The 24,967-nt window shown below is 39.1% G+C and overlaps 1 protein-coding gene across 6 annotated transcripts in view; it reads left to right on the top strand.

The window, feature by feature from the left end:
- The window catches only part of ANKRD44 (ankyrin repeat domain 44), a 165,073-nt gene that overhangs the window by 120,820 nt on the left and 19,286 nt on the right, over positions 1 to 24,967 (top strand). For 4 of the 6 annotated variants that reach the window (XM_063116225.1, XM_063116226.1, XM_063116221.1 and 1 more), the window contains exons 15-22: positions 1,630 to 1,713; positions 2,904 to 3,015; positions 11,237 to 11,308; positions 16,366 to 16,567; positions 18,464 to 18,542; positions 19,796 to 19,913; positions 22,346 to 22,562; positions 23,963 to 24,050. In XM_063116225.1, coding sequence (XP_062972295.1) covers positions 1,630 to 1,713; positions 2,904 to 3,015; positions 11,237 to 11,308; positions 16,366 to 16,567; positions 18,464 to 18,542; positions 19,796 to 19,913; positions 22,346 to 22,562; positions 23,963 to 24,050 — 972 coding nt within the window. The remainder of the gene's footprint in view (positions 1 to 1,629; positions 1,714 to 2,903; positions 3,016 to 11,236; positions 11,309 to 16,365; positions 16,568 to 18,463; positions 18,543 to 19,795; positions 19,914 to 22,345; positions 22,563 to 23,962; positions 24,051 to 24,967) is intronic. The other 2 variants (XM_063116223.1, XM_063116224.1) reach the window with 1 other exon arrangement.

The raw sequence follows: 24,967 nt of genomic DNA on the forward strand, positions 1-24,967 counted from the left end.
TAGCTATGGCCTATATGAATTGGAAGGGACAAAGTAGGGGGTGGGGAGAAGCAAAACTCAAGTGCTAGTTCTTAGATTCAAAGTTCTTCAGTGTTCTTCCTCAGTGTTCTAGTGGAGAAAAGTAAGGTAGAGTGAGGTTTTCACACAAAACTGTTTGGGTGTTTTCCTCCTGTTTCAATTTGATCTGCATTTCCCTCTGTTTCTTCCCCCTATTTCTTCCCCCTGCAACATGACTTTGTTGCAGATGCTTGCAGCCAGAGAATTGTATGGAACTTGTTTTCAGAAGTAATTTGGCAGTTCGCTCCATTGTCCTCCTGTCTCTATGCCTTTAACAAAGCTAAAAATTATGATGTTCACCCCCCAAAAGTGCTCATGCAAATCACTTGCACAAGGTGACTATCTAAAAAAAAAAAGCTTTTAATGTGGAAACAGTTGTGCAACTCAGATTTTCCTCTGGGACCAACATGGCAGCAATATCTGCACTATGACGAAGAAAACATTAATAATAGAGACATTATTTTGCTTTATTGACATGTTGATGAAATACATAATGACACTATGGACATATCCTGCACCAGCAGTTCCACTAACTTAAGTTGTTTGTGCCTGCACAGTCAATTAAACTGCCATATTGTTAATTTGTCATAGATTCTGTGAGCTTGCTAAGTTATTTGGGCAGTGCTGATGACTAGAACTTTACATAAGATGAAGAATAGTTATGATTCTTTGAGGCAACAGGACTAAACAGGTCAGTTGAATGGCTGAGAGCTCGCGTATGTCCTTAAGAAGACACCTCAGACCATATTTTGTACTTGGGTTGATATCGTAGTACAAAATACACGCATATTGTTTCATTCCTGAAGGACTGATGCACATATAAATTAAAATACATGGATGTCAGTGCTGTGGCTGGTCCTTTCCCAATCATTGCATGGTTGTATTCTTGGAGAGCAAAGTGGAAATTGACACATCCATATGCTCTTCATAACTGACATGATATGATTGCATTTTTATGTAGACATCTGTATCATAGTCCAAAACGTAGCATGAGAAGCTGTCTCAAGGCCTAATTGAGCTATGTGTTTGATTCCATATCACACTCATACTGAGCAAGACTTAATGGCAGCAAGCTTCTGTGGGATCCATCAGAATGGAGAGAATTGCTTTCACTGTGTGTAATCTGGTAGGCGTGTTCTACTGGATCTGCTACTTCCTAAGTGTGAGCCTGTGGGCTTCACTTGGAAACTTCTGTTGATGAAACTGTGCAGGTAGCGAACAAGCCCTCAGGCAGGGGCTGTGAAATGATGAGGGAGATTGCTTGGACAAGTTAAAGGGTCTCAGTTAACAAAAATGAGCTTAAATGGCAAGCACCAGAAAATGAACTCAATACATTGCAGTTTATTTTGAAGCTGTGGTGTAGAATGAGCAGTTCTTTGCCTTTCCAGAAGCTTGACATGGCTCTTGTTCACATGTCAATCAATCAAATGTTTATCAAAAGAGAGATTTCCTGGTAGCACTCACCAGGAGTGCATCATTTGAAGTGAGAGTTATGGGTGGCAGCTTATGCCAGAGAACCTCTGAGGTGTCCATTCTCAAAATGAGTTGCGTTTTTCTATCCCTTATGTTAAGAAGAAAGAATATTTTGGGTAACTCCCATGAAAATGCTGAAGAACTTGAAAGAGCCAATGAAATGAAGGAAAAAGAAGCTGCATTGTAAGTTTGGTGTCAATACAGCAGTTTGACTCCATCTCTGTATAATGCTTCTGCTTCTGTGGGTTGCAGTTACGTTCATTCCTTAGTTTTTGCTCACTCACTGTGCTGCTGCATACAACAGCTGAGACTATGAAGCACTAACCTGAGGATTCTGGTCTTTCGGTGTGTGTGTGTATACATGTGTATGTGTGTGTGTTTTTAATATTTCTGTTTCTGTGCTAGCTGCTGCTGTGGTGTTTCAATACATCTTGAATGTGATGTTCTCTTGTCTTTAAGTCAAATGCATTGTGATAATATGCTGCAAGGAATATTTGTCCTTCACAAATTCCATATTCCCAGTTGGTCTTTATTCTGCCATGACTTTGTTGCTGTAATGGTTGCTCTGATATCAATCAGTAATGAGGTAGGATATATGTATGAAAAGTAGCAGCAAGGGAAATGTCAGCATATCTCTTTCCTAAGGACTGCAGCTGAAATGGCACTGGTTATGGCCACCAATGTTTAGAATGCTTCTTTTCTTTGAATAGCTGCACGACAGAGAGAAATTCAGAAGATGCAGCTTCTTCCATCATGGAAGCACATCTCTTAGCTGACAATTTATTGAGGCCCTGAGATCCCTCTTTGGCAGTAGAGATGGCAACTCTTATTCTGTACCTTATGGTTATAATTTTTGTGAATTTACCATAGAGCATCAGCTATTGGACAGTATAGAAATGAAACAAACAAACAACCTCTTCTTTGTTGCACATTTATAAACCTCCATTGAGAAGAATATAATTCAAATCAGGGTTATGCCCAAAATATCAAACCAAGAAAAATTATGCAGTTTGCTTTTCCATAGAAATAGGTTCTAGAATTTGCCATAAATCCCCACTGGAAGTCGGTGTTAGTTTGTTGTGACAATAATAAAAATAAAGAGGGGGGTGGGAAAAGAAAAGAAATAGGTTCTAGAATCTAGAGGAGGAAGAGCGGCTGGTTGAATCTGAATGGAATATTATAGTATCCACATTAGGTCCAAATCATTAGTTACTTCTGCACAAGCTTAAGTGAATGTGGAAAAGGCCAACAGGTATCAGGTGTAAGATTCTGTTAAGTATACAGTGGAAGGGCTAGAAAGGACCTTTGTTCTCCTGTCACCCTGCAAACTCAGATGGTATAACTTTCCATTTATACTTGTAAATAATCCACAGGTGTCTAGAATTTCTTCTTCAAAATGAAGCCAACCCATCAATCCAGGACAGAGATGGATACAATACAGTGCACTACGCCGCTGCTTATGGACACAAGCAGTGTCTAGAACTGGTGAGTAGGTCCTGATCACTGTTGAGATGCTGCATTGCAAGAGCAGCTTCTAAACACAACTTGTAACACTCTTAATTCTGCAGAACAGTTACCTTTGCCTTTTGAGATCTGGGCAATGTTAGCCTTTTTTATTATTAAAGGGATAGGGATGAGGAAGAGAGGTATAAGCAGTTTCAACATCACACTGTACTGTCAGTGTGAACTGTCAGAGGAGCCTCACATTCAAGTGGTATCCTCATAAAGTAGAGTTTGGAAAAAGGAAGCTAAATGGCAGGTTAATCAGCATGAAAGTGTGGGACTTTTTCTGGAATGCAAATGTTGAGGCCTGTGGGATGTGCACTGATGTTGTGATGAGTGGGAATGCTTGGGGCCAACACTTTTGGTGGCCATGTCAATATCTGTTCTATAGTTTGACAGTGTTATCGACAGATCAGCTGCCAAAGTGAGGTGCTTCCCCACCCCTCTGAGGGTTCTTAACACCATTCATCTCCAATGCACTCTGAGGATGACCAACCATTGTGGGCCACTATCTTAAAGGGCACCTGGAAGAGTCACTTTTGTCAGAACAATAGTTGAACTATGACAATTATGTTTTCCCAACAACTGTTGTCATAGACAGAGAGTATCTGTTTATGGGCCAGTGAAGTCCAATGTCAGCTCCGACACGAGATGCTTGTTAAATGAGATGTTTGTCATTGGGGCCAAGAGATCCTGAGCCCTTCATGCACTAATATTGTGGTATATGTTGAAGTCCCTCATAACAATAAATGTGGTGAGCACATTGCTGTCTATGAGACTAGTTTATTAATAAGGTTCATTAAGAAGAAGAAAGATAAATTCCATGTCTCAGGTTCTTTTCCACAAGTAAGCTATATCCAGCAGTGTGTGTCTCAAATTTTGCTGCTCCTCAGTAGGGGGCGCAATGATATTCAAGGGGATTAAGTTGAGGGGATTAAATAGGAGGGAGCGATGGCTAGAGCACTGATGGGGACAAACTGTATTTCAAAGAGGCAGTAATAAGATCTTTATTAAAGAAACCTCCCTTGAACCAAATGTCTCATTTTTTGGCCAAGTTGATTGAGAAGATGATAGTGTTGTAACTTCAGACATATCTGGATAATACAGATTATCTGGACCCATTTCAATCAGGGGTTCAGATGGGATATGGGACTGAGAGTTGCTTTGGTTTCCTTGGTGGATGACTTATGCCTGGAACTAGACGCCAGGAACACAACCCTATTAGTTGCACTGGCTCTGGTCTTTTCTGTTGGGACATGTCCAGAAGGTGGTGCTGGGAGGATTATTGTGTGACTCTACAGCTGTCAGCCTAGGATGTCCCACAGGATTCTATCCTGCCACTATCCCCCCCCCCCGGCCCCTTTTAATTAATACCTACATGAAAAGGGGGCTGTGGAACCCCGGTTGTGGAATGAGCTCCCCAGAGAGGTCCGCCTGGCGCCTACACTGTACTCCTTTTTATTTTCTCAGTATTTTAACACTTAATTTTAACTTAAATTTAAATTTACTGTTTTAACTCTGTATTTTAATTTTATATCAATTTTGCTGCGTGGTTTTTATCCTGGTTGTGCCTTTTATACTGTATTTTGTATTTGTGCTTTTAACCTGTTGGTTGTTTTATTATGGTTTAAATTTTTGTGAACCTCCCAGAGAGCTTCGACTATTGGGAGGTATAAAAATGTAATAAAATAAATAAATAAATAAAATGCGGGGAAGAGATTATTTGAGTTTTGGACGCAGTGCCACCAATATGCTGATAATACCCAGCTCTATTGCTTCTTCTTATCTAATATCAAGGAAGCAATGAGGCTTTTGAATGTTGCCTGGGTTCCATAATGGGCTGGATGAGGGTAAACAAGCTCAAGTTAAAACTGGAAAAGGCACCGTGGGTCAGTAGAAAGCTTGACTCAGGGATTGGGCTTCAACCTGTTGTGGAAGGCATTGTGCTCCACTTGAAAGTTCAGGTCTTAGCTTGGGAGAGCTTCTTAAACCCACGTTGTCTCTGGGTCGTCAGCTGGTGGTGGTGGAAGGAGTGTATTTGCACAATTATATTTATTGTGCCAGCTCCATCCTTCCCTAAATCAGTCTGATTTGGCAACAGTTATCCATGTCTTGGTTACATCACACTTAGCCAACTGCAATGTGCCCTGTGTAGGGCTACCATTGAAGAGTAGCTGGAAGCATCAATTCATGCAAAATGCAGCAGCTAGGCTGCTAACAATGTTGAGATTATATTATATCAATATTGAAAGATCTTCATTGGTTGCCATTTGTTTTCCAGGCTCAGTTCAAGAGGATGTTTTTAACCTTTAAGATCCTAAATGGCTGAGGCCCTAGCTCATTATAAACCTGTCCAGTTATTCAGATCTGCAGGAAAGACATGCAGGAAACTTATTTCTCCTGAGTTGCTTCCAAAATGTGGAATGCACTCCCTCCAGAATTATTATTGTTCCTTACTCTTTTGGCTTTCAGAAAAGGGGTTAAGATACATCCCTGTAACGTAGCCTTTTAATTTTTAAAAATGTAATGTTTTTAATGGTTTTCTGTCTTTATGATTTTTTATTTTATCTTAAATTGGCTGTGCATTGTCTTGATGGCCTTTGACAAAAAGAGCACTATATAAATAACTAATAAATAAAACTATAAATAAATTAATAAATAAAATTACAGCTGTTGCTTCTGATACAGTTTCACTTTTTGTCATCATGATACTTCATTTCTGAAATAAAACCTGTTGACAAGACTTTGTCTACTGAACATCACAGTCTGGGAAGTAAATGAGGTAGTTGCAACATCTTAAATAACATGTCATAAAACATAAAGGAATGACGCAGATGCTTGAATCCCATCCATCTCTTATCTGTAGTCGACCATTCATAAAACATTTGAGTAATAGACCATGTATTTATGGATAAATGAGTGTCAGGCCATAGCTAGACCTAAGGTTTATCCCTGGATCGTCCAGGGGTCAAACCTGTTCATCTAGGTGACACACAGGGGATCCAGTGCTCAGGCAGGGGCAAACCCTGGATGATCCCAGGATAAACCTTAGGTCTAGCTGTGGCCTTAGTCATTCCTATCTACTTTTACTGTACCAAAAACATCCTCTCCCCAATTCCTGTCTGTGCTAATTCTTTTGAGCATTCATTAATCAGAAATAGAAACAGGTCATTTGCAGTTATGTTAATTTGAAGATGAACATCACTGCACTGTATTTTGTAAGATGCCATTCCCTATTCCTGTTATAAGGGAATAAGTATGAAATGTAGATTGTTGCCAGAAGATATGTGGAAGGCTCTTGGAGGGGTAAAACGGATTTGTGTGGATTGAGAGTAGGTAAAACTAATGACTTTCTGCAATGCTTTTTAATTAGCCTCTGGAAGTAATGATGTTTTCCACCACCACCCCTCCCATTTTCAATCTCTTACACTCTTTCAGAGTATATATCATTTCCCAGTTTTGGGCTCTGAGAGAAAGCAAGTGCAAATGAAATACAGTCAATGTTGGCTTTGGGAGAGTGTGATGGAGGAATCAAATGTGCTTCTTTTACCAAAAAAAGAAGAGTCTATGGCTGTTTCTACGCCTGCCTTTCCCCCCGGGATCATCCCTGTGCATACAAATGACACACAGGGGATCCTGGGAGCAGGCAGGGACGTTCTCTCCATTTTCCTGGGAAAATCCTTAGGTGTAGAAAGGGCCTTTGTGTCTTAAGAAGAGTCTTAAATATTACAAGGACTTCATTCAGAGGTGCACCTTGAGGTGCAGAGCTTGGATTGTAAAAACAAACAAACAAAAATAGACAGTACCAAATAGGGAAGAATGAAAGTGTCTGTTTTTGAGCCATGTCACATTTGAATGTTTTTACCTAGAATTCCATTCGTACATAATTTTGTGCATTTAAAAATATATCCTCAAAATGGCTATTTAAAAGCATATTTTGATATATTTAAACTGCAAGAACTGCATCACAACATTTATTTCTTTATTACATTTTTATACTGCCCAAGAGCCAAGGCTCTCTGGGCAGTGCACAATTAAAACCAAGGGCAGCTAAATTCTAATCTGTGAGATGTGGATCATGACATTTCTTGTGGGAATTTGCAAAGATTGAATTCCTCTCACATCCCTAATACCCACTGATCAAAACACCATAACTATGTTAACTGTTAATCCATAATAGTAAAATTGGGAAATTAATTATTGGCAGAGGGGTAACCTCAAAAAACTACCCAAAGATCATTCGCCACTTCTTGGACCACAGTAAGGAACCTTCCTGTTCTAGTTTTTGGTAATTTCGTTAGTGCTTCAGTCTCCTTTAAAAAAAATATACAACTGGATACCTGAGAGACAGCACCTTCTCCCTTATCAACTTGCCCAGTCACTGAGGTCATCAGTGGTGGCCCCCTTTCTTTTGAACTCTCTGCCCCTGGACGTCAGGCAGGTGTCAACACTATGTTGCTTCTGGGGCCTCCTGAAAACAACTCTATTCCAGGAAGCAATAACCAGCCATGATTTTAATTGGCATTCTTTTTTAACTCATTTTAATATGGTATTTTATTTATTTTGATCTTTTTACTATTGTGCTTCTTATGTTCACCACTCCAGAAGCTGTTAGATATGGAGTGGTATACAAATATTGTAAATAAATTAATAAACAGTAATATAGTAGACAAATGGTGTAGCCTCAAAACCATCCTGTGGATAAATTGGGCTTAGAAACTATGACTCCATTGTCATCCATGATGGATGGGTTTTTTAAACTCAGGTTTCCACATCTAAGTCCAATGTTGCAGCTACTTGGAGATACAGGGGTCTGGAATGGATGATAGTTCCCTAGTCCAGCCCAACATGTGATAGCCTGTGTGTCTTGAACTGCATGTGTGTAGGTTGCTTTCAGATGTTCTGTTCATATGTGTATGTGTGGACTGTGGAGGCAGGGCCGGCATGTCAGATAGGCAGGGAGGAGCTGTGCACACTTTCTTCCATCCACATGCTGAGCCAGATTTGGGGAGAGATATCATCTTTTCCAGAGACAAGACATAATCTAGAGCAGCCTCTGCTGACCTAAGTTAATGGTCCATGTGAAATTGCTTGGCTTTGAATTAGGTGACTGAATCCTGAGCAGTGCACTTCCTTGATGATTCTGTTTCTAGCCACCATATACATAGCCATTAAAGCTAGCAGAATGAAGTTTCCGCTAGCTGTCATGTGCCGGAATGTGCCTATGATAAGTACTTCCATGTCGTCAGGAGCCAAGGTTTCACTATGATTTAAATGCAAAAACAAAACCTCCCCTCCTTTGAGGGGTGCTTCCCTCAAGCCCTGTGTCACAATCAGTAGTTTTGTCAATTCTTCCCTTCTGTTATCCAGTCCCTAATTTTAAATCAGATAATTTCAGGTTTTTGTGCAAGCATCTTTACTATTATCTACTGCCCATACAACACCATCCATGTGCAAGGGCCTTTTCCATAATCAAAAACAGACAGGTCCCTAATCCCAGGAGAATATCAAGATACATGCTTGCCTGAAGCCTACATAGATATTCCTAACTACTCCAACAATATTTTTATATATCTAATGAGCAATACATACCTATAAGTCTGGCATAGTGATACTTTGAATATCTTGGCTGTGGTTCTATAAAAACTTGTATGTGTTGTTAAAACTGAACAGCTGCACAAATATGAAGTTAAGCAGCAGAGAGCCGCCCAGAGAGCTTCGGCTATTGGGCGGTATAAAAATGTAATAAATAAAATAAATAAATAAATAAATAAAGCATTAATGTGTTGCGATGACCCAATAACTAGTCTTATGTAAACCGCCCAGAGTTTTAGACTTGGAACATCTATATTGTACTATTGTGCATTTTATACATTTTTTGTTGCTGAGACTTTTTAAAAAAATGGCTCTAGAAATATGCTTTAAATATGCTTGAAAGGGCAAGCTTGAAGAACATCACATGACTGGGGCATGATTGAAAAATACTAAGCTTTTCTTTGCTACTTAGGAGACTAGCATTCATGTGAACTGTATCCATTTTGTGTCATCTCAATGGTATTTTATCTATTAATAAATCATATCACACCTAGTTTCAACAGAATAAGGTTTTAGTAGATAATAAATATACTTTTAAGTTTTGTAATGGAACTCTTTTATAATGGAACTGACAGCTAATGTTGTCTTCTAGCATGCATATGTATGTTCACTTTAAAAGAAAGCGGGGGAAGCATGCGTAGTCAGAGATAAGTCCTGCTGAGTTAAATGAGAAATACGTTCTAACAAGTATTTCAAGGATTTACAGTCACTAACTCCACTGTATAATATGAAATTAGCTAGAGTGGCTCAGTGGATAGTGTTAGAATTGAATGTGGGAGACCTGGCTTCAAAAGCCAGCTTAGCCACACAGTGTGCCTGTTTGCATGTCATGACAAGCCACCATGGGTTAATTTATCCATGGCCTTGCTGTTGCGTGTTGGCTGACATTTTTAAAATGCAAGTTGCAGCAGGGGCACCCCACAACTTGTCTTGCCATGCGAACCGGGCCAGGGTGGATTGTTGGTGTATTTAAGGAACAACCCAGAACCCTAAAACAACGTATTGGTTGTTTTACAAATGTCGGATGGTGTGCGACTATAACCTTGTGGGTAAATTAACGCATGGTGGCTTGTCATGACGTGTAAACCAGGCTAATGCGTAAATTTTTGGGATAGTCGCCTCACCTTTATATCTCTATTTCCATAGTTGATATGAGAATTAAAAATCAGCAAATCTTAATTTCTGTCCTAAGTCAGAACAAGGTGGGATATCATGTGTTGCTGCTGTTGAGAATAGCCACCCCATACCTGTTCTTCATCTCGCTCAGTAAATCCCAATAAAACAAATGCAGCAGTAAATGTAGCACTGATTTTACAAACGGTGGTACATTTCCTCGTTTTAGGCACTGGAAAAGGTAGTGTCTATTTGAAAGAGCTTTTAAATAATATAAAAGGTATTTTTATTCCTATGCTGATTTATCTAATGCTGATTAAAAGCTCATTGATCCAGCAGAGGTTTCTGTAAGTAGAGTGGGGGCAGGTAGGTGATTTTTGTCAATTTCTCCTCCTCCCTACAGCCCCTTGTACCGCTCGCCACATGGTTCCAAAGGGTCCCCAAATGCTCTGGAGCAGATATAGGAGGCCTGGGAGGCTTCAAGAGGAGGGGGAGTCAGTGAAAATGACCTCCTTTCCATCAGCAGAGGGACACAATCCTTAGGGTTATTTTGTAAATGTAATAAGTTGCATTACCGTGAGGTGGGTAATCATCACTCCGTCAGCAAACACTTGGACTTCAAGGCTAGTTGCTGCTGCTTCAGGCAAGAGCAACAGATCATGTCCTTGCTAGTGTGTCTGCAAGGAATTCATGGCTGTTCTGTTCAAGGCTGCTGATCACATATATTCATTGTTATATTCAAGAAAGCATTTACTTTCCTGAGAGATATCCAAACAGGTAAATATTTCCAGAGTGGTAACGAAAACAAGAAGTGTTATCCTCAGTTGACAGGAAACACATGCACATGGATGTATAATATAATATAATATAATATAATATAATATAATATAATATAATATATAATAATATAAATTATATATAAATACACACACACACATATATGCAGTGAGCTCAGATGGAAATAAAGAATAAAAATAATCTGTGGCAATTATTTAAAGCTTAGATGTATGCAAAATAAGTACAATGACTATTCACAACAGCAAGAGGCAGCTGGACAACCATCTGTCAGGGATGCTTTAAGGTGGATTCCTGCAATGAGCAGGGGGTTGGACTCAATGGCCTTAGAGGCCCCTTCCAACTCTACTATTCTATGATTCTATGATACTAATTCACGATAACACAAACATGCTAGCATTACTAAGTCAATTAACACCTTTTGAGCACAATCCTATGCATGTTTAGGTAGACAAAAGTCCTACAACTCCAGCATTCCAAATGCTGAGAGTTATAGGACTTTTTTCTGTCTAACTATGCATAGAATTGTGTCTTAGTAGTTTTTGTTAACCCAGTGGTCATGTGTGTACTGTGCCTTTAAGTTATCCTTTCTGATATATTAACTTTCAAAAACCATGCATGTTCTGATGCTCATCTACATTTATATGCATTATCCTTCCACTAGATGTACACAATTTTATTGCTCTTTTATTTGTTGTAGCTTCTGGAGAAAACCAGCAACGTTTTTGAGGAATCAGACTCAACAGCTACAAAAAGCCCTTTGCACTTAGCTGTAAGTACATGATTTTAGTATTGCTATCTAACTCAAATAACTGAGCAGCGATCCATTTTCTTCTGCAAAATTTATCTAAACATATTTTTTGTTTCCCTGTGAGGCAGCTTAGTAAGTTGCCCAGGTCCCCCCAGCAAGCTTCATGGGCTGAGCTTAGATTTGAATATTTTACCCAGGGCATCACGCTGGCTCTTCCTGAAGCAAAAGCCTCATTTTAAACATATGAAAAGGGATTTCAGGTCAGATTTGTTTGAACTGAGACTTTGCGCTGATTTACACACTATGGGCTCCATCACACCTCATTTTTTTATCCAGTTTTCTTTCATCCGCGGTTTCCCCCTCCATTTCTTTAGCACTGGGCACTTTCATGTCTATGCATTGTTGCGCTCTTTCAGCTCATGTATCTTTTCACCTGGAGCGCTACTATGCTGGTGAAATCTCAAGCCCTGCGCCTTGGGAAAGGTTTACAGGGGAGGGAAGCGAAGGTTTATTTTGATCATTTCAAAGGGTGGGCAAATGAAGAATCATTTTAACTAATTTCTTTTGTAAAGGTGATCAGGTCCCCTCCTTTGCGCCAAGGTAACCCAAATGCTTACATTTGAGTAATGTTTAAAGATAAAGAGATCAAACTTGGCTTGATGATAGCTCTTAAGGGGGGCTTTAGCCACCCCAAGTTTGAATCGGATTGGTTCATCCCTTGATTTTAAGGAATTTTTAATGGAAATTTTAAAAATGCTTACATCTGCGTAATTTTAAAAGATAAAGAGATCAAAATTGGCACAGTGATAGCTCTTAAGAAGGGCTTTCAGCATGCCGAGTTTGAATCAGATTGATTCACCTTTTTATTTTATTTTTTTATTTTTAAAATTTTCCCCTCTTAAACCCTTTTCCTCATAGTCCACCAGTGTGAAGGATCACTTTTCCTTTCCTTTGATCACGCGAAGCTGTGCATCTCCAAGTTCATAAACTATAGATCAGCTGGTACCCTTACTCAAGAGTAAATGCCATTGATTTCAAATGGATTTACATCCAAGTCATGCTAAAACCAAATGTATGCTTACCTTTGAGTAAGCCCCATTGAACAGAGAGAGACTTACTTCTGAGTAAACAGAAGTAAGGCCTCAGAAGTGAGCATAGGGTTGCAGAGCACTTTTTTCCGGTTTGCTTATTAGACTGAAAAAGACCTCACTATTAAAAGTCAGTTCTATATGCATTTACTCAGAAGTAAGTCTCTCTCTGTTCAATGATCTCTTTATCTTTAAAAATAAGGGAGCTGTGGGCAAGGAGGGTGCATTTTCCAAATTTCTTTGAAGGTGAAAATGCCTACTCAGGAGTAAGAACATAGAGTTAAATGGTACCTCTTCCCCTCCCCCTTCATGGTTGAGCAGAGAACCGCACCACCCTCCTCTTTTGTTAGCGAGACCACCCTTAGGAACCCCCCCACAACAAAAAATGGAATGGTCAGATAGAACGCAACAACAGCAATACACGGAAGAGAGGAGCACATTTATTTTTCAGGGAGGGAAAATAATCCAGACTTTCCCCACTCCAAAAAGAAACGAAACATGGAGGGGAAGAGGTGAAATGAGTGCAGGACATGGACTACATCATGTGAGTACCGGGCTGCAAAACTGCATACCAGGCATGACGATTGTGCGATAAATCACTGGTGTGATGGAGCTCTACCTTAGTAGCTACAATTCCAGATCCAAGAGTCATATATGGCTCTACTTCTCCACTAGTGTCCAGATCGTTAATTTTAGAAATTTCGCACCAAGTTAACTTTGTCACCTGAGAGTTAATTTCAGGACATTAATCTGATGGCATCTCTGTGTCAGTATTAGTGGGCGAAACAAATGTGAAAGACTGTTATCTGCATTAATAAAAGCCTTTTTCAATGGAATCTTTGGTGAGCTGAGTGATTCACTTCCCAATGAGGTTAAAAACTCCCACTCTTGCAGTGGAATCCTGTGCATATTTATTCAGATGCAATTTCCACTGTGTCATTCCCTAGTAAGTATGTTTAGGATTACAGTCTTAGACATTATAGGCAGTTATCTAATTAAAGCTGCTGCTCTATACACACTTACTCATTGAATTCTATGGCACTTACTTCCTAGTAAATCTGCATAGGATTTCACTGTAAGACTTTTCTCTCAAGAAACTCCACACTAAGTTGTCTTATTTAATTTTTAAAGTGCAAATAACCAACGAATCCTGATTTTAGAGTCTACAGAAAGAACTAGCAATAGCCATAATCTTAGAAGAAAAATGGATTTAGGAGCTCAGTGTTAGGTATCTGCAAGTGGGATCTGCAATAGAATGTTGCAGTGCTAAGTGCTCCTGCAAAACTTTGGATTTTCCCAAGCATAGTGATAGCTCCCTCTTTGTGTGGGTGGTGCTATTTTAACTACATCAGGATTCACACTCAGAGAATGAATTCACTATAATATAGGATTTATTTTTAAAAATGTAAATACATTAAAACCCCTCAAACAAATAAAAAGAATATATATAGGATTTCTTGGTGAAAAGGGGGGAAAGACGCAAAACGTGAGATTTGTGACATGGAAAATTCCCATCCCCATGTTAATTTTTGGTGCTTTTATGGCTATAAGCAGCCTTAATGATTTCCCTCTTGGCTTTTCAATACAATTTTATCTCAGCATGAGGAAACTTGTCTAGATTCTGAATGTGTGTTGTGAGCCTTTGAGCATAGGAAGAAAGGGACAGAATCATAGAATAGTAGAATTGGAAGGGGTCTATAAGATAATCAAGTCTAACCACCTACTCAATGCAGGAATCCACATTCAAGCATCTCTGACAGATGGCTGTCCAGCTGCCTCTTGAATGCTTCTAGTGTGGGAGAGCCTACTACCTCCCTGGGTCGTTGGTTTCATTGTCATACTGCTCTAACAGTCAGGAAGTTTTTCCTGATGTCCAGCTGGAATCTGGCTTCCTGTAACTTGAGCCCATTATTCTGTGCACTCTGGGATGATCGAGAAGAGATTCTGGCCCTCCTCTATGCGACAACCTTTTAAGTACTTGAAGGGTGCCTACATTGTGTAGGTAATGTGGGGATGTGCTTCCTTCCCCTGTACAAAGGGTACAAGATGCCCAAGGTGTTTCTATAAAGGTCAAATATCAACAAAAGGAGGGTTCACAGCCTGTTTTGACTCAGTCCTAAAATAAAAATCAACTCTTAGCTTAGGTGGTGGTGGAATTGTTAACATTGTGGAAATTTGGAATGCTTTGATCTCTATTATTATATCTAGTTTATATCGATCACTTAAGAAAAGACTATAAACATGAAAATTGTCCAATCTTTAACTAAGAATCTATTTCAAACACTTACTGTGCAATCCTATGCATGCTTAGATGGAAAAGGTTCTACAACTCCCAGCATTCCCCAGCCAAATGCTACGAATTGTAGGACTTTCCCCCATCTAAACATGCATAGGATTGCATTCTTAAAACATTAAACTCAAAATGAATTGTAATACATGTCTTCCAGTATATTCTCTTCTCCTTAACATTAATAGGAATATTAATTATTTTATTATTTATTTATTTATTTATTTATTACATTTATATACCGCCCCATAGCCGAAGCTCTCTGGGTGGTTTACAAAAGTTAAAAACAGCAGACATTAAAAAAAGTATACAAAATTTAAAACCATCAAAAAATATTAAAAAATATATTAAAAAATTGTACATCAAGGAAATAATTACACTTCTTAATCCTTTGTATTTTTTGAAACACTATAATTTGTCAGCCATAATTCAAATAAGACTTTAGATCGAATTCAAGATGGAGATACTGGTGTTTGGTCCTTCAGTGTAAATATGTCATATTTCATCAACTGAACTGACAAATCCAAAATGCTGACTTAACCAAGCTAGATATGTGCAGAGAACACCCAGCAGGATTTATTGTCCACAAGAGATCTTTATCTTTGCTTGTGTGGCAATTGTATTCATGTGCAGTAAATTTTGAAACATTGAATAGTGAATACCCAAGAATTCTATTATTTTCTAAATCTTCACAATGCTTTTAACTGAGTACTGAGTATTATGTTGTCATTCAACAAGTACCATAAAAAATATACTATTCAATTGTACCCAGCCAAAACAGTCTAAACTCAGCCCTGACTACATATTTTAAAAAGCTCTTCTTCAGCTGCTATCCTAAATACACTTATTTATTTATTAAAACATTTGTATCCCGCTGTATATCACTGGGATCTCAGGGCGGCGTACAGATAAAATCAGAACAACGTAAAACAATAAATAATATACATAGTTAAAAAAAATTAAATTGTTAACAACCAGTAGAATTTTTTAAAGCAATAGAAACAATTAAAAACAACTAAAACTATGTGCAGCCATAGAGAATTTAGCCCGCAACGGCCTTGATAAAAAGCTGTGTTTTTTTAATTTGGGACCAAAATGAAGCCAGCGTTGCTGCCTGTCGAGCCTCCAAGGGAAAGATATTCCACATCTGGGGTGCCGCAGCGGAGAAGGCCCCCTCCCATATCCCACCATAATGTATGTCTCACGTTGGTGGGATGCAAAGGAGGGCTTCTCCAATAGATCTCAACTTATTAGGGAGTACTCCCAAATTTACATATTGGAACATAGAGGATTGTGCTGCTAAAGTTTCAGAATGTTAATTAATCACTTTGAACAGTGAATGAACTTCATGAAAGCACAGAGAATTTTAGAGCATGAACGGTTGTGACATTTTCTCGTTTATTTTACTCAAATTATTTTCTTCTATTGGAGGCATTTGTCTCTTAACTTATTTTCAAAAATCACTGACCCATTTTTCACTTCTTTTTAATGGGCTAAAGTCCCTACAAGTGATTTTACTTTACCTGTTTTTCATTCTATTTTATAACAATGTCACATTGGAGGGAAAAAAGGGAAAACTATAATTTAATCTGATATAGTAAACATGAACAGTCTTCATTGTGATCACTTGTAATTATAGTAGCAGCCACACTTAAATGGCTGCTAAAATGCTTTAGTCTGATGTATCCATTTTTGTCCTCTAGGCCTATAATGGTCATCATCAAGCCTTGGAAGTGCTTCTTCAATCTCTGGTAGATCTGGATATTAAGGATGAAAAGGGACGTACTGCCCTAGACTTGGCTGCGTTTAAAGGACACACTGAATGTGTTGAAGCTCTCATCAACCAGGGTGCTTCCGTCATAGTCAAAGATAATATCACCCAACGGACCCCTCTTCATGCCTCAGGTAAGTGAGATGCTCTTATTTTGACATATTGGCTACTAGGCAAAAGGAATTGCATGCAGAGGAGAGAACAACTTGTGCAGAAGAACTTGTCTCTGTCAAAGAACCAAGTCACTTTTAAAAATGCAGTGTGTCTTGCCTTTTTGACAGTGGGAAATAGCTGCATCAGAAACTGCAAGCTCTGGACGGGCACAAAATTCTCACCCATGTGCTCACATCACTACATTGGGTTGTGGTCGCAGCTTTAAACAGTTGGTGAGAGAAATTAATTATAGTCTTTTTGGAAAATTAATGTTCTGCTTAAGAACTCCATTAATGAGCTGGCAGAAGGAAATGTAAAGTTCTCTGTCTCTTACTCTCCCTCAGATGGCGCTTCATTCTCACTTTCTTTGCATATGTCTTTCCCCTTATTCATCACTAATGGGCAGACCTAGACTATAATGTAGATAAGCCCTTTTCTTCTTCTGGCTGAAATGTTAGGAAACCCTCAAGTAAAAATAAAATAGAATTAGATTGACACCTACTTCATTCCCAATGCCAGAAATCTTAAACATATATCTACAGTAAATTTTAGCCTTTAAGAATATTACCAGTTCCAACTTTCCATCACTTAGACTCTTAGGGCCTGTTCAGATAACACACTAACCCATGGTTAGGCCACTAAGCCTTTTGCAGCAAATGGTTAGTGAGTGTGTTTAAACCATAGTCATGTAGCCACCATGTTTATGAATTGTTCACACGATACGCTAAGTCATGGTTCACACAATTCACTAAGCCATAATGTTTTTCTCAAAACACTCGGCCATCATGGTTGAGCCTGTTGTCTGAACAGAGTGTTAGAATTTTCTGTACTGTACTCTGTACTCTGTGTTCTGTACTCACACTAGCTCACCTATTGATTACAATTTTTTAAATTTTTCTCATGCTTTGGTGTAGCATTGGATATATACTGCTGTTTTTCCAGTATGTGTATCTGCACAGTATGAAAACAAACAGAACACACAATTCTTAATAGGTGCTACAATGATTATTTTTGTATAGAAAGCTTTTGTACCACGAATGTCATATAGAATCAGAATGCTTTTTTTCAGCTATGTATTTCTTGATCCCAAGAACTTTGTACCTGTCAGTTCAAACGCAATGCTTTTCAGTGAGCGGCACTTCATATATTCTACTGCAAGTCATTTTACTGCTGCTCTTAACTTATTTTCTGCTCTGGGAGCCTTTTTGGCTGAGGTGCGGGATAAAAATACTCTAAATAAATAAATAAGTCATCAAGTGATGTACGGTTATATGTGAACTGGCCTACAGATAGTGAAGACTTTCAGATGGGGGAAATCGTGTTTCCTTACCACGTGGCCTGTACAATTCAATGGGACATCTTGATAAACCCAACATATCTCAGAAATGTCAGGTTTTCTGAGGTTTATTTTGTGACAGTAAAACTAGGAAAAGATCGGGAGGCTCACAACGTCTTAGGAGGTTCATGGTGTCGTCAAAATGATCCGCGAACATCCGTGCGTGGCCAGTCATGAACGTGGTATAAATCACTCGTTTAAGGAAGCCCAAAATCTGATTTGATTGCTTCAAATTTATTTGGCTTTTGTTATCAGGTGTGCACGCCCTTGTGCATTTCAACACTTTTCCTTAGAACAGTTGATCTTTTAGTTATTGGATTCCTGTTATCTAGAAGCCCCCCACTACTTACAAATCCATGTACTGAATTGCTAAATTAGAGAACATCTCTTTCTTCCTTATAGAGATATTTCCTATTAGACACACTGAAGAAAGACCACCTACAATTTGAGAACAGCTGTGCATAACTAGATATAAAAGTGCAAAGCACATCTAGACTTCAGTTATTTGCAGCCTGCTAATTGTTTTTCCCCCCCTTTGTAGTCATCAATGGACACACACCATGTTTACGGCTTTTATTAGACGTAGCAGATAACCCCGATGTAACAGATGCCAAAGGACAGTAAGTTTACTTTGTTTTGCTAGGTTTGTGTGACATGAGTGACATTGTGAATCTTTTAGGCCAGGGGTGGGGAATGTGTGGTCCTCTAGATTTTTGTTGGACTGCAATCCCCATCAACCCCAGCCTCCATGCCAATGGTGAGGGATTATGGGAGTTGTAGACCAACAACAGCTAGAGGGCTACACCCCCTGTTTTAAGCACTAGTATCTGCTCTGAAAGGCAGCCTAGAAATATTTTAAATAAAATACATAAAAATTGGACATGGAGCTCTGTTGTCCTGATTTATAGATGATTTTGGGTTCCTTGGGGGGAAAAAGGCGGGATATAAATGCATTTATTTATTTATTACATTTATATAACACCCCATAGCCGAAACTCTCTGGGCGGTTTACAAAAGTTAAAAACAGTAAACATTAAAAAATATACAAAATTTAAAAATCACCAGAAACATAAAAAACAACAGTATAAAAACAACAGTATCCATTTAAAAACAACAGTTCTGGGGTCCGTTAAAAAACAAACTTAGCGTTGTTAAAAGCTGTTAAATGCCTGGGAGAAGAGAAAAGTCTTGACCTGGCGCCTGAAAGATAACAGTGTTGGCGCTGTTATGTATTACATAAATTTATTACATAAATTATTATTTATGTAATAATTTGTTATTTATGTAATAAATTTATTTATTTATGTAATAAATAAATAAATTTTGTGCAGCAATGAGTTGCACATTCTCAGATGTACCTGAGGTTTCCATCTCATGCCTTCCCAGATGTGATTGGTATTATCAGTGCAGTTACATGTAGTGTTGAAGGGAGGTTGAGTGGAGAGGGGAGAAATAGCAGCTGAATGCAGCAGCTGTTGCTCAAAGTAGTTAGTATCCAGGAACTGGAATCATAATAATGCAATAGATTCTTAAAAATAGTTACTTCTATTTCTTATATGGTTAGCTACAGCTTGGAAGCAGCTTAACAATGAAAATTGTACTGTGCATTCTTTACCATTTATTTTAAAACACACACACACACACAAATTAATTACATGCATAGAAGGTATTGTCTTCTGACTTTGAAAATAACCATCACTGTAAGGGCCATGGTAAAAAGAACATGGGCTTTCCAAAGTTGGCCAAATCAGTAATGCTGGCTGTCATTGAAAAACGGCCGGAGAAAATAACAGATAGTTTTGGATTAAATGTTGAATTAAAAGCGCAGAACCGGGAAATAAGGATAACATTATGCTTGTCTCTCCTTTCTTAGAACTCCATTGATGCTGGCAGTGGCTTATGGACACATAGATGCGGTTTCCTTGTTACTTGAAAAAGAAGCCTCTGTGGATGCAGCTGATATCTTGGGGTGCACTGCTTTACACCGAGGGGTAACTGCTGATTTTAGAACATTTTGTCCTGTATTTTTGCCGTTTGCCTTTTGCCTTTTGGCCTGAAATGTGCCTAATAACCAACCAAAGAATCCAAGTTTTAGTCTAAAATATAAAAGAGCAGCATAAAAGTCAGTCTTCTCTGAATGCCAGGTGCTCAGGAAAAGCAATGAGCCTGTAGAAGCCGCTGGCTGGTCATTGTTGAAATCTGCTCTACTACATGCCTCTCAGCCCAATCCAGCAAAGCAGTACTTACATTCTCATTTCCTGAAAAGCAGTTATTTAAAAGAGAATGTCTATGATCCAGAAAACCACAAGGGGAAATGGCATACATGTAGTGGAATGATATTACATTCCCAACTGCCTTCCTTTTTAAATTAAACCAAGGTGTTTATTTGCATTGCAAAGTGTTTTTCAAAATGTGCTTACATTTAAAAGCTTTAAAATTTGTAACTAGTGAGAAGAAAATGTGACTAAAGCTTTGCAGTACAAGTAACTGTATTCTCCCTTATGAGCCTGCCCGTGCTTTGAGATCTTCTGGAGAAGCCCTTCTTTCAGTCCCACCATCTTCACGGGCGCGCTTGGTGGGAACATGGGAGAGGGCCTTCTTGGTGGCTGCTCCAGTGCTCTGGAACTCTCTTCCCGGGGAAGCTAGGCTGGCTCCCTCCTTGATGGGCTTTCAGAAGCAGGCTAAAACTTGTTTGTTCCAGCAGGCCTTTGGAGAATAATCTGTCTATGTTAATTGACTTATAATTTTGTTGTGTATTTTAAACGTGTTTTTTCTTTTTTCCTTTTCAATGTACGTTTTAAACTTTGTAAGGCCACCTTGAGGCTCAGTATTGGGCAAAAAGAAGGATACAAATAAATATAATAATAGTAATAACAACAACAACAGTGCACACTGGAGAGGAGGGATGGAGCATGCTGCTTTGGTATTATGACTCCAGAGCACATGCAATGCCTTGGAAGCACAATTCAAAACAAGCCTTCCCCCCAACTTTGGAGCTGGGGAGGAATTGGGATCATCCCTATAGTTGCACTGTGTTTTGGAGGAGCTCAGAGGGGGACAGAAATGCAGCAGAATTCCAGGAATGATTCCTTCATCCCCACCTCCAAGGCTGGAAACAGAAACAGGAAAGTGTTGTTGACCTTGAGCTGCATTTTGGAGATGCAGTGTGGGGTCAGGGACAAGACCCCCATCCGTTCTGTGCAGGGCTCTGCCAGCCAAGTGTTTTTGCTTGGCTATCAAGGTCAGCTTATTGTTTCTCAGTCTTACACTTCAAACAGTATCTTAGGAAAGCTGAAAGAACTCCCAGCAATCTCAGATGCGCCACTAACACGTTGGCATTTAGGTGTGATACTTATGAGTGCTCATTGGAAAATGACCATGATGAAATAACACACACACACACACACACACACATATGCCTGGACAAGTTTCAGAAAGTTTTAACATTTTTAAAATGTGTTTTCAGTATGAAAGGATGAGCATATATCTGCACAAGTAGCTCTTTCAAAATGCCTCGCTCTCTTTCTCTGCAATGTCTCACCATTCAACAACACAGCTTTGAGTCTTTATCATCTCTCATATTGGAATATCTGCCTGAGATGGTAAGCACAGTGACCTGTTGGTGAGTTAGCTGATGTGAACAATTTCATTTGTTCAGGTGAGTGAAGTGGTAGATTAATAGCACTTTAAAGAAGCTAGGGACATCCATTTTCAGAAGTATACACATAATGGTTTCCTTTGCACTGAGCTCTCAGAGAAGGCAGACCGTATCCTTAAAAGCCACAGCCCTGTTTCCATGCATGGGAAGCATAAACAGAACTGATGGTTTCTTATTGACTGCACAGTGTATAGGGCAGCCTTCCCCAAACCGGTGTTCTCCAGATGTGTAGTCCTACAGCATGGCTGGTTGGGGGGATGCTAGGAGTTGTAACCCAACACATCTGGAGGACATCAGGTTGGGGGAGTATGATATAGGGCACCCAACTCCAAAAACAACCCACATGTCTTGCATTAACAATGTGCAACAATGTATGCTTGCTTTAGCTCTGAATATATGGACATTGTAACAACAAATGAAGGAATATAGCACATTTATGATTTGGTATTTTTTCCCCTTCTCTTTTTCTTCTTTCTTTTTTGTCTCCTTTTTTTCTTTTTAATTTTTCTTTTTCTACTTCGATTAAGCTTCCTTCCCCTAGAAGTTGTATCAATCAACTTTTCTTTTTTCTTTTTTGTATATTATACACATTCAGATAAGTGTTGGTTTGATATTAATTGTTAGGGGATTGTTTGTATTCGTTCCTTTTTTGTATCACTTTAAATAAAATATTTTTTAAAAAAAAATCTCTTGCACTAACACTATTTTACTACAATGAATCTTTGCTTTATAATTATTTTAATGTGTCTGTGTGTTTCTAATCAGATTATGACCGGACACGAGGAATGTGTTCAAATGCTGTTGGAACAAGAAGTATTGATTTTGTGTAGGGATGCCAGAGGCAGGACACCTCTACATTACGCAGCAGCTCGTGGTCATGCTACATGGCTGAGTGAATTGATGCAGTTGGCGCTTTCAGAAGAGGACTACAGTTTTAAAGATAATCAGAGTTACACACCTTTGCACTGGGCTTCTTATAATGGTAATATTTTGTTTCAAGCTTATACTTAGTATCATGTGTTAGGGTCTGGGTGGAAAGTGAGATTACAAGACATAAAAACAATAATGGTAGGCTCTTCTGAATTTTCAATAGTGCATTCAGACAAGCAGATGGGAGAGTAACCATGAATTAACTCCAGGCACAGAGGAAATAAAACTTTATGTGGCATTTAAAGTTAAAAAGTGGTGGGGGGCAACTTTATTTATTTATTATATTTTAATAAGTCAAATAACCAGTGTTCTCTGGGTGGATTACAAACAGTTAAAAGACTAAAATGTCATACAAACAGTTACAAATATAAAATAGATAAAACAGCCACAAAAATCTACAACTAGGTCTCTATAACTAGGCCTGGGAGAAAAGAAAGGTCTTTGACTAGGGCTGAAAAGATAACAACATAGGCCCCAGGTGAGCCTCTTTGGAGAGTTCCTTAAGTAGTGTCACGTCTAACCCTTCTGCCCCTGTTTTGGGAGAAGATGTTTCAGGTAATCAATCAGAATCAGATTCAGAACTAGAAGACGCAGCGCCAGATACCAGCCAGCCTGTACCAGTGGGGGAGGAAGCTCTCACAGGCGATTCCCCAGCTGGGATTCAGCCCTCTCCAGAGCTTATCTCCTCAAGGCCAAATCCTACACAAGCTAGCTGATGCTAGGGTCCGTCGGAAGCTCAAACACACGGGGCGGAAGGAAGGCGTGAGAAAGTTGGTTCAATTACGACAGAACCTGCCTTTGCACCAGGCTCTCTGAAGTTACAGGCATTTGGGAAGTGGCTTCCTATTCTTCTTGAGTGGACAACTGTCTTGCTTAGTTTGCGTAGTTTTGCCTAGGGGGACGTTTCCAAGAGGTTAGACTGTCTTCAGGTAGAAGAGACGTTTGTTGCTCAATAAAAGCTTTGTGGATTACTTAGCAAGCCGAGTCATTTGCCTCCCATCGGAAGCAGGAGTTTTCTGAGAAACACAACAAGCGGGGAGCAACAACTGAGAAGGCACTCTCTCTTGTAGCCACCCACCTAGCTTCCTTTATGTTTTTAGTTTGCATTACCCAAGACTTTAGGGCAGGGATGAACAACTTATGGCTCTTCAGATTTTTGGCCCAAAACTCCCATGACCCCTCACCATGGGTTGTATTGGCTAGAGCTGATGGGAGTTGTAGGCCCACAAGTTGCCCACCCCACCTCTGGTTGCTAAATTAGAAAGTCCTCTTGTCTCAGAGATCCTTCTGCAAGTTATAGTGAGCAGTACTGAGCTAGATGGACCAGTGGTTTGACTCTGAGGCAGCTTCATATGTTCACTTGCTAATCTGAATTATAGAGTCTATTTCAGTTACAAACACTCCAAAGCACTGTCTTGCTTTTGTTTCATGAAATCATCTCATCTCTTACAGGTAGTGAAAGCTGTATAGAGGTACTGTTGGAACAGAAACCTTTCCGCAACTTCAATGGAAACCCTTTCTCCCCATTGCACTGTGCTGTGTAAGTAGAAACGGCAGCATCAAATCCCTCTTCCTATGGTTTAAGCTATATGTCAAGCTAAACTGGTGGTACAAGAGTAGTAAAGCTCTGGAAACCATGGGGTTTTTTTTCAGATCATTTCAGACCCAACAATATACATAACCATTTAGTGTTAAAATGCCTCCTTAGCAAATAGTAGGAATGAATACTTTTCACATAATAGCCTCATTGAATAACTGAATGCAAAACGTTAATTGCAGTTAGGGCAAATTCAGAAATGTGGTTTAGTTATTACAAGGCCAAAAGAGAGGTGGATTCCAGAATATTGCAGCCCTGCCTAATTCCCTCAGTTGTCAAATTATTGTCACCTCAATTGTTGTGTTATGTCAACTCAAGTTATGCCATTCTGTCACCTCAAGAAATACATTCTCCTAGAAATGATTGTAGTATTCTTATGTGAGAACACACCACCATAATTTTTGTATTTTTGATTGTCAGATTTTCTATTACGTGCTCTGTTCCTTGATTTCAAGTTGTGCTCTGATCTTTGCAATAGAAACAATACAAAACCCTCTTCTAAACTGGTAATTTTAGTCTTGACTGAGGTATGTTGGATAATATTGCCTTGAGAACCGCCCCAAATTGCCACTTTTTTTGAATAAGTAGAACCAGAAACCATCACTTGAGAAGTTGAAGTACCAAGCAGAAATGGGTCCCGAAAAGTGATAAACACCATGATTGCAATCCTCTACCTAATTAATTGTTCATGCACAAAAAACCTGTTGGTCAGTGGAATTTATCCAGGGAGCTTCAGCTGTTGGGTGGTATAAAAATGCAATAAATCATCATCATCATCATCATCATCATCATCATCATCATCATCATCCATGCACATCTAGTAGCAGGACACCACCTAATAAGCATTGCTTGGAGTAACT

Source organism: Elgaria multicarinata, chromosome 2, assembly GCF_023053635.1.
Source record: "Elgaria multicarinata webbii isolate HBS135686 ecotype San Diego chromosome 2, rElgMul1.1.pri, whole genome shotgun sequence".
NCBI classification, from domain to species: domain Eukaryota; kingdom Metazoa; phylum Chordata; class Lepidosauria; order Squamata; family Anguidae; genus Elgaria; species Elgaria multicarinata.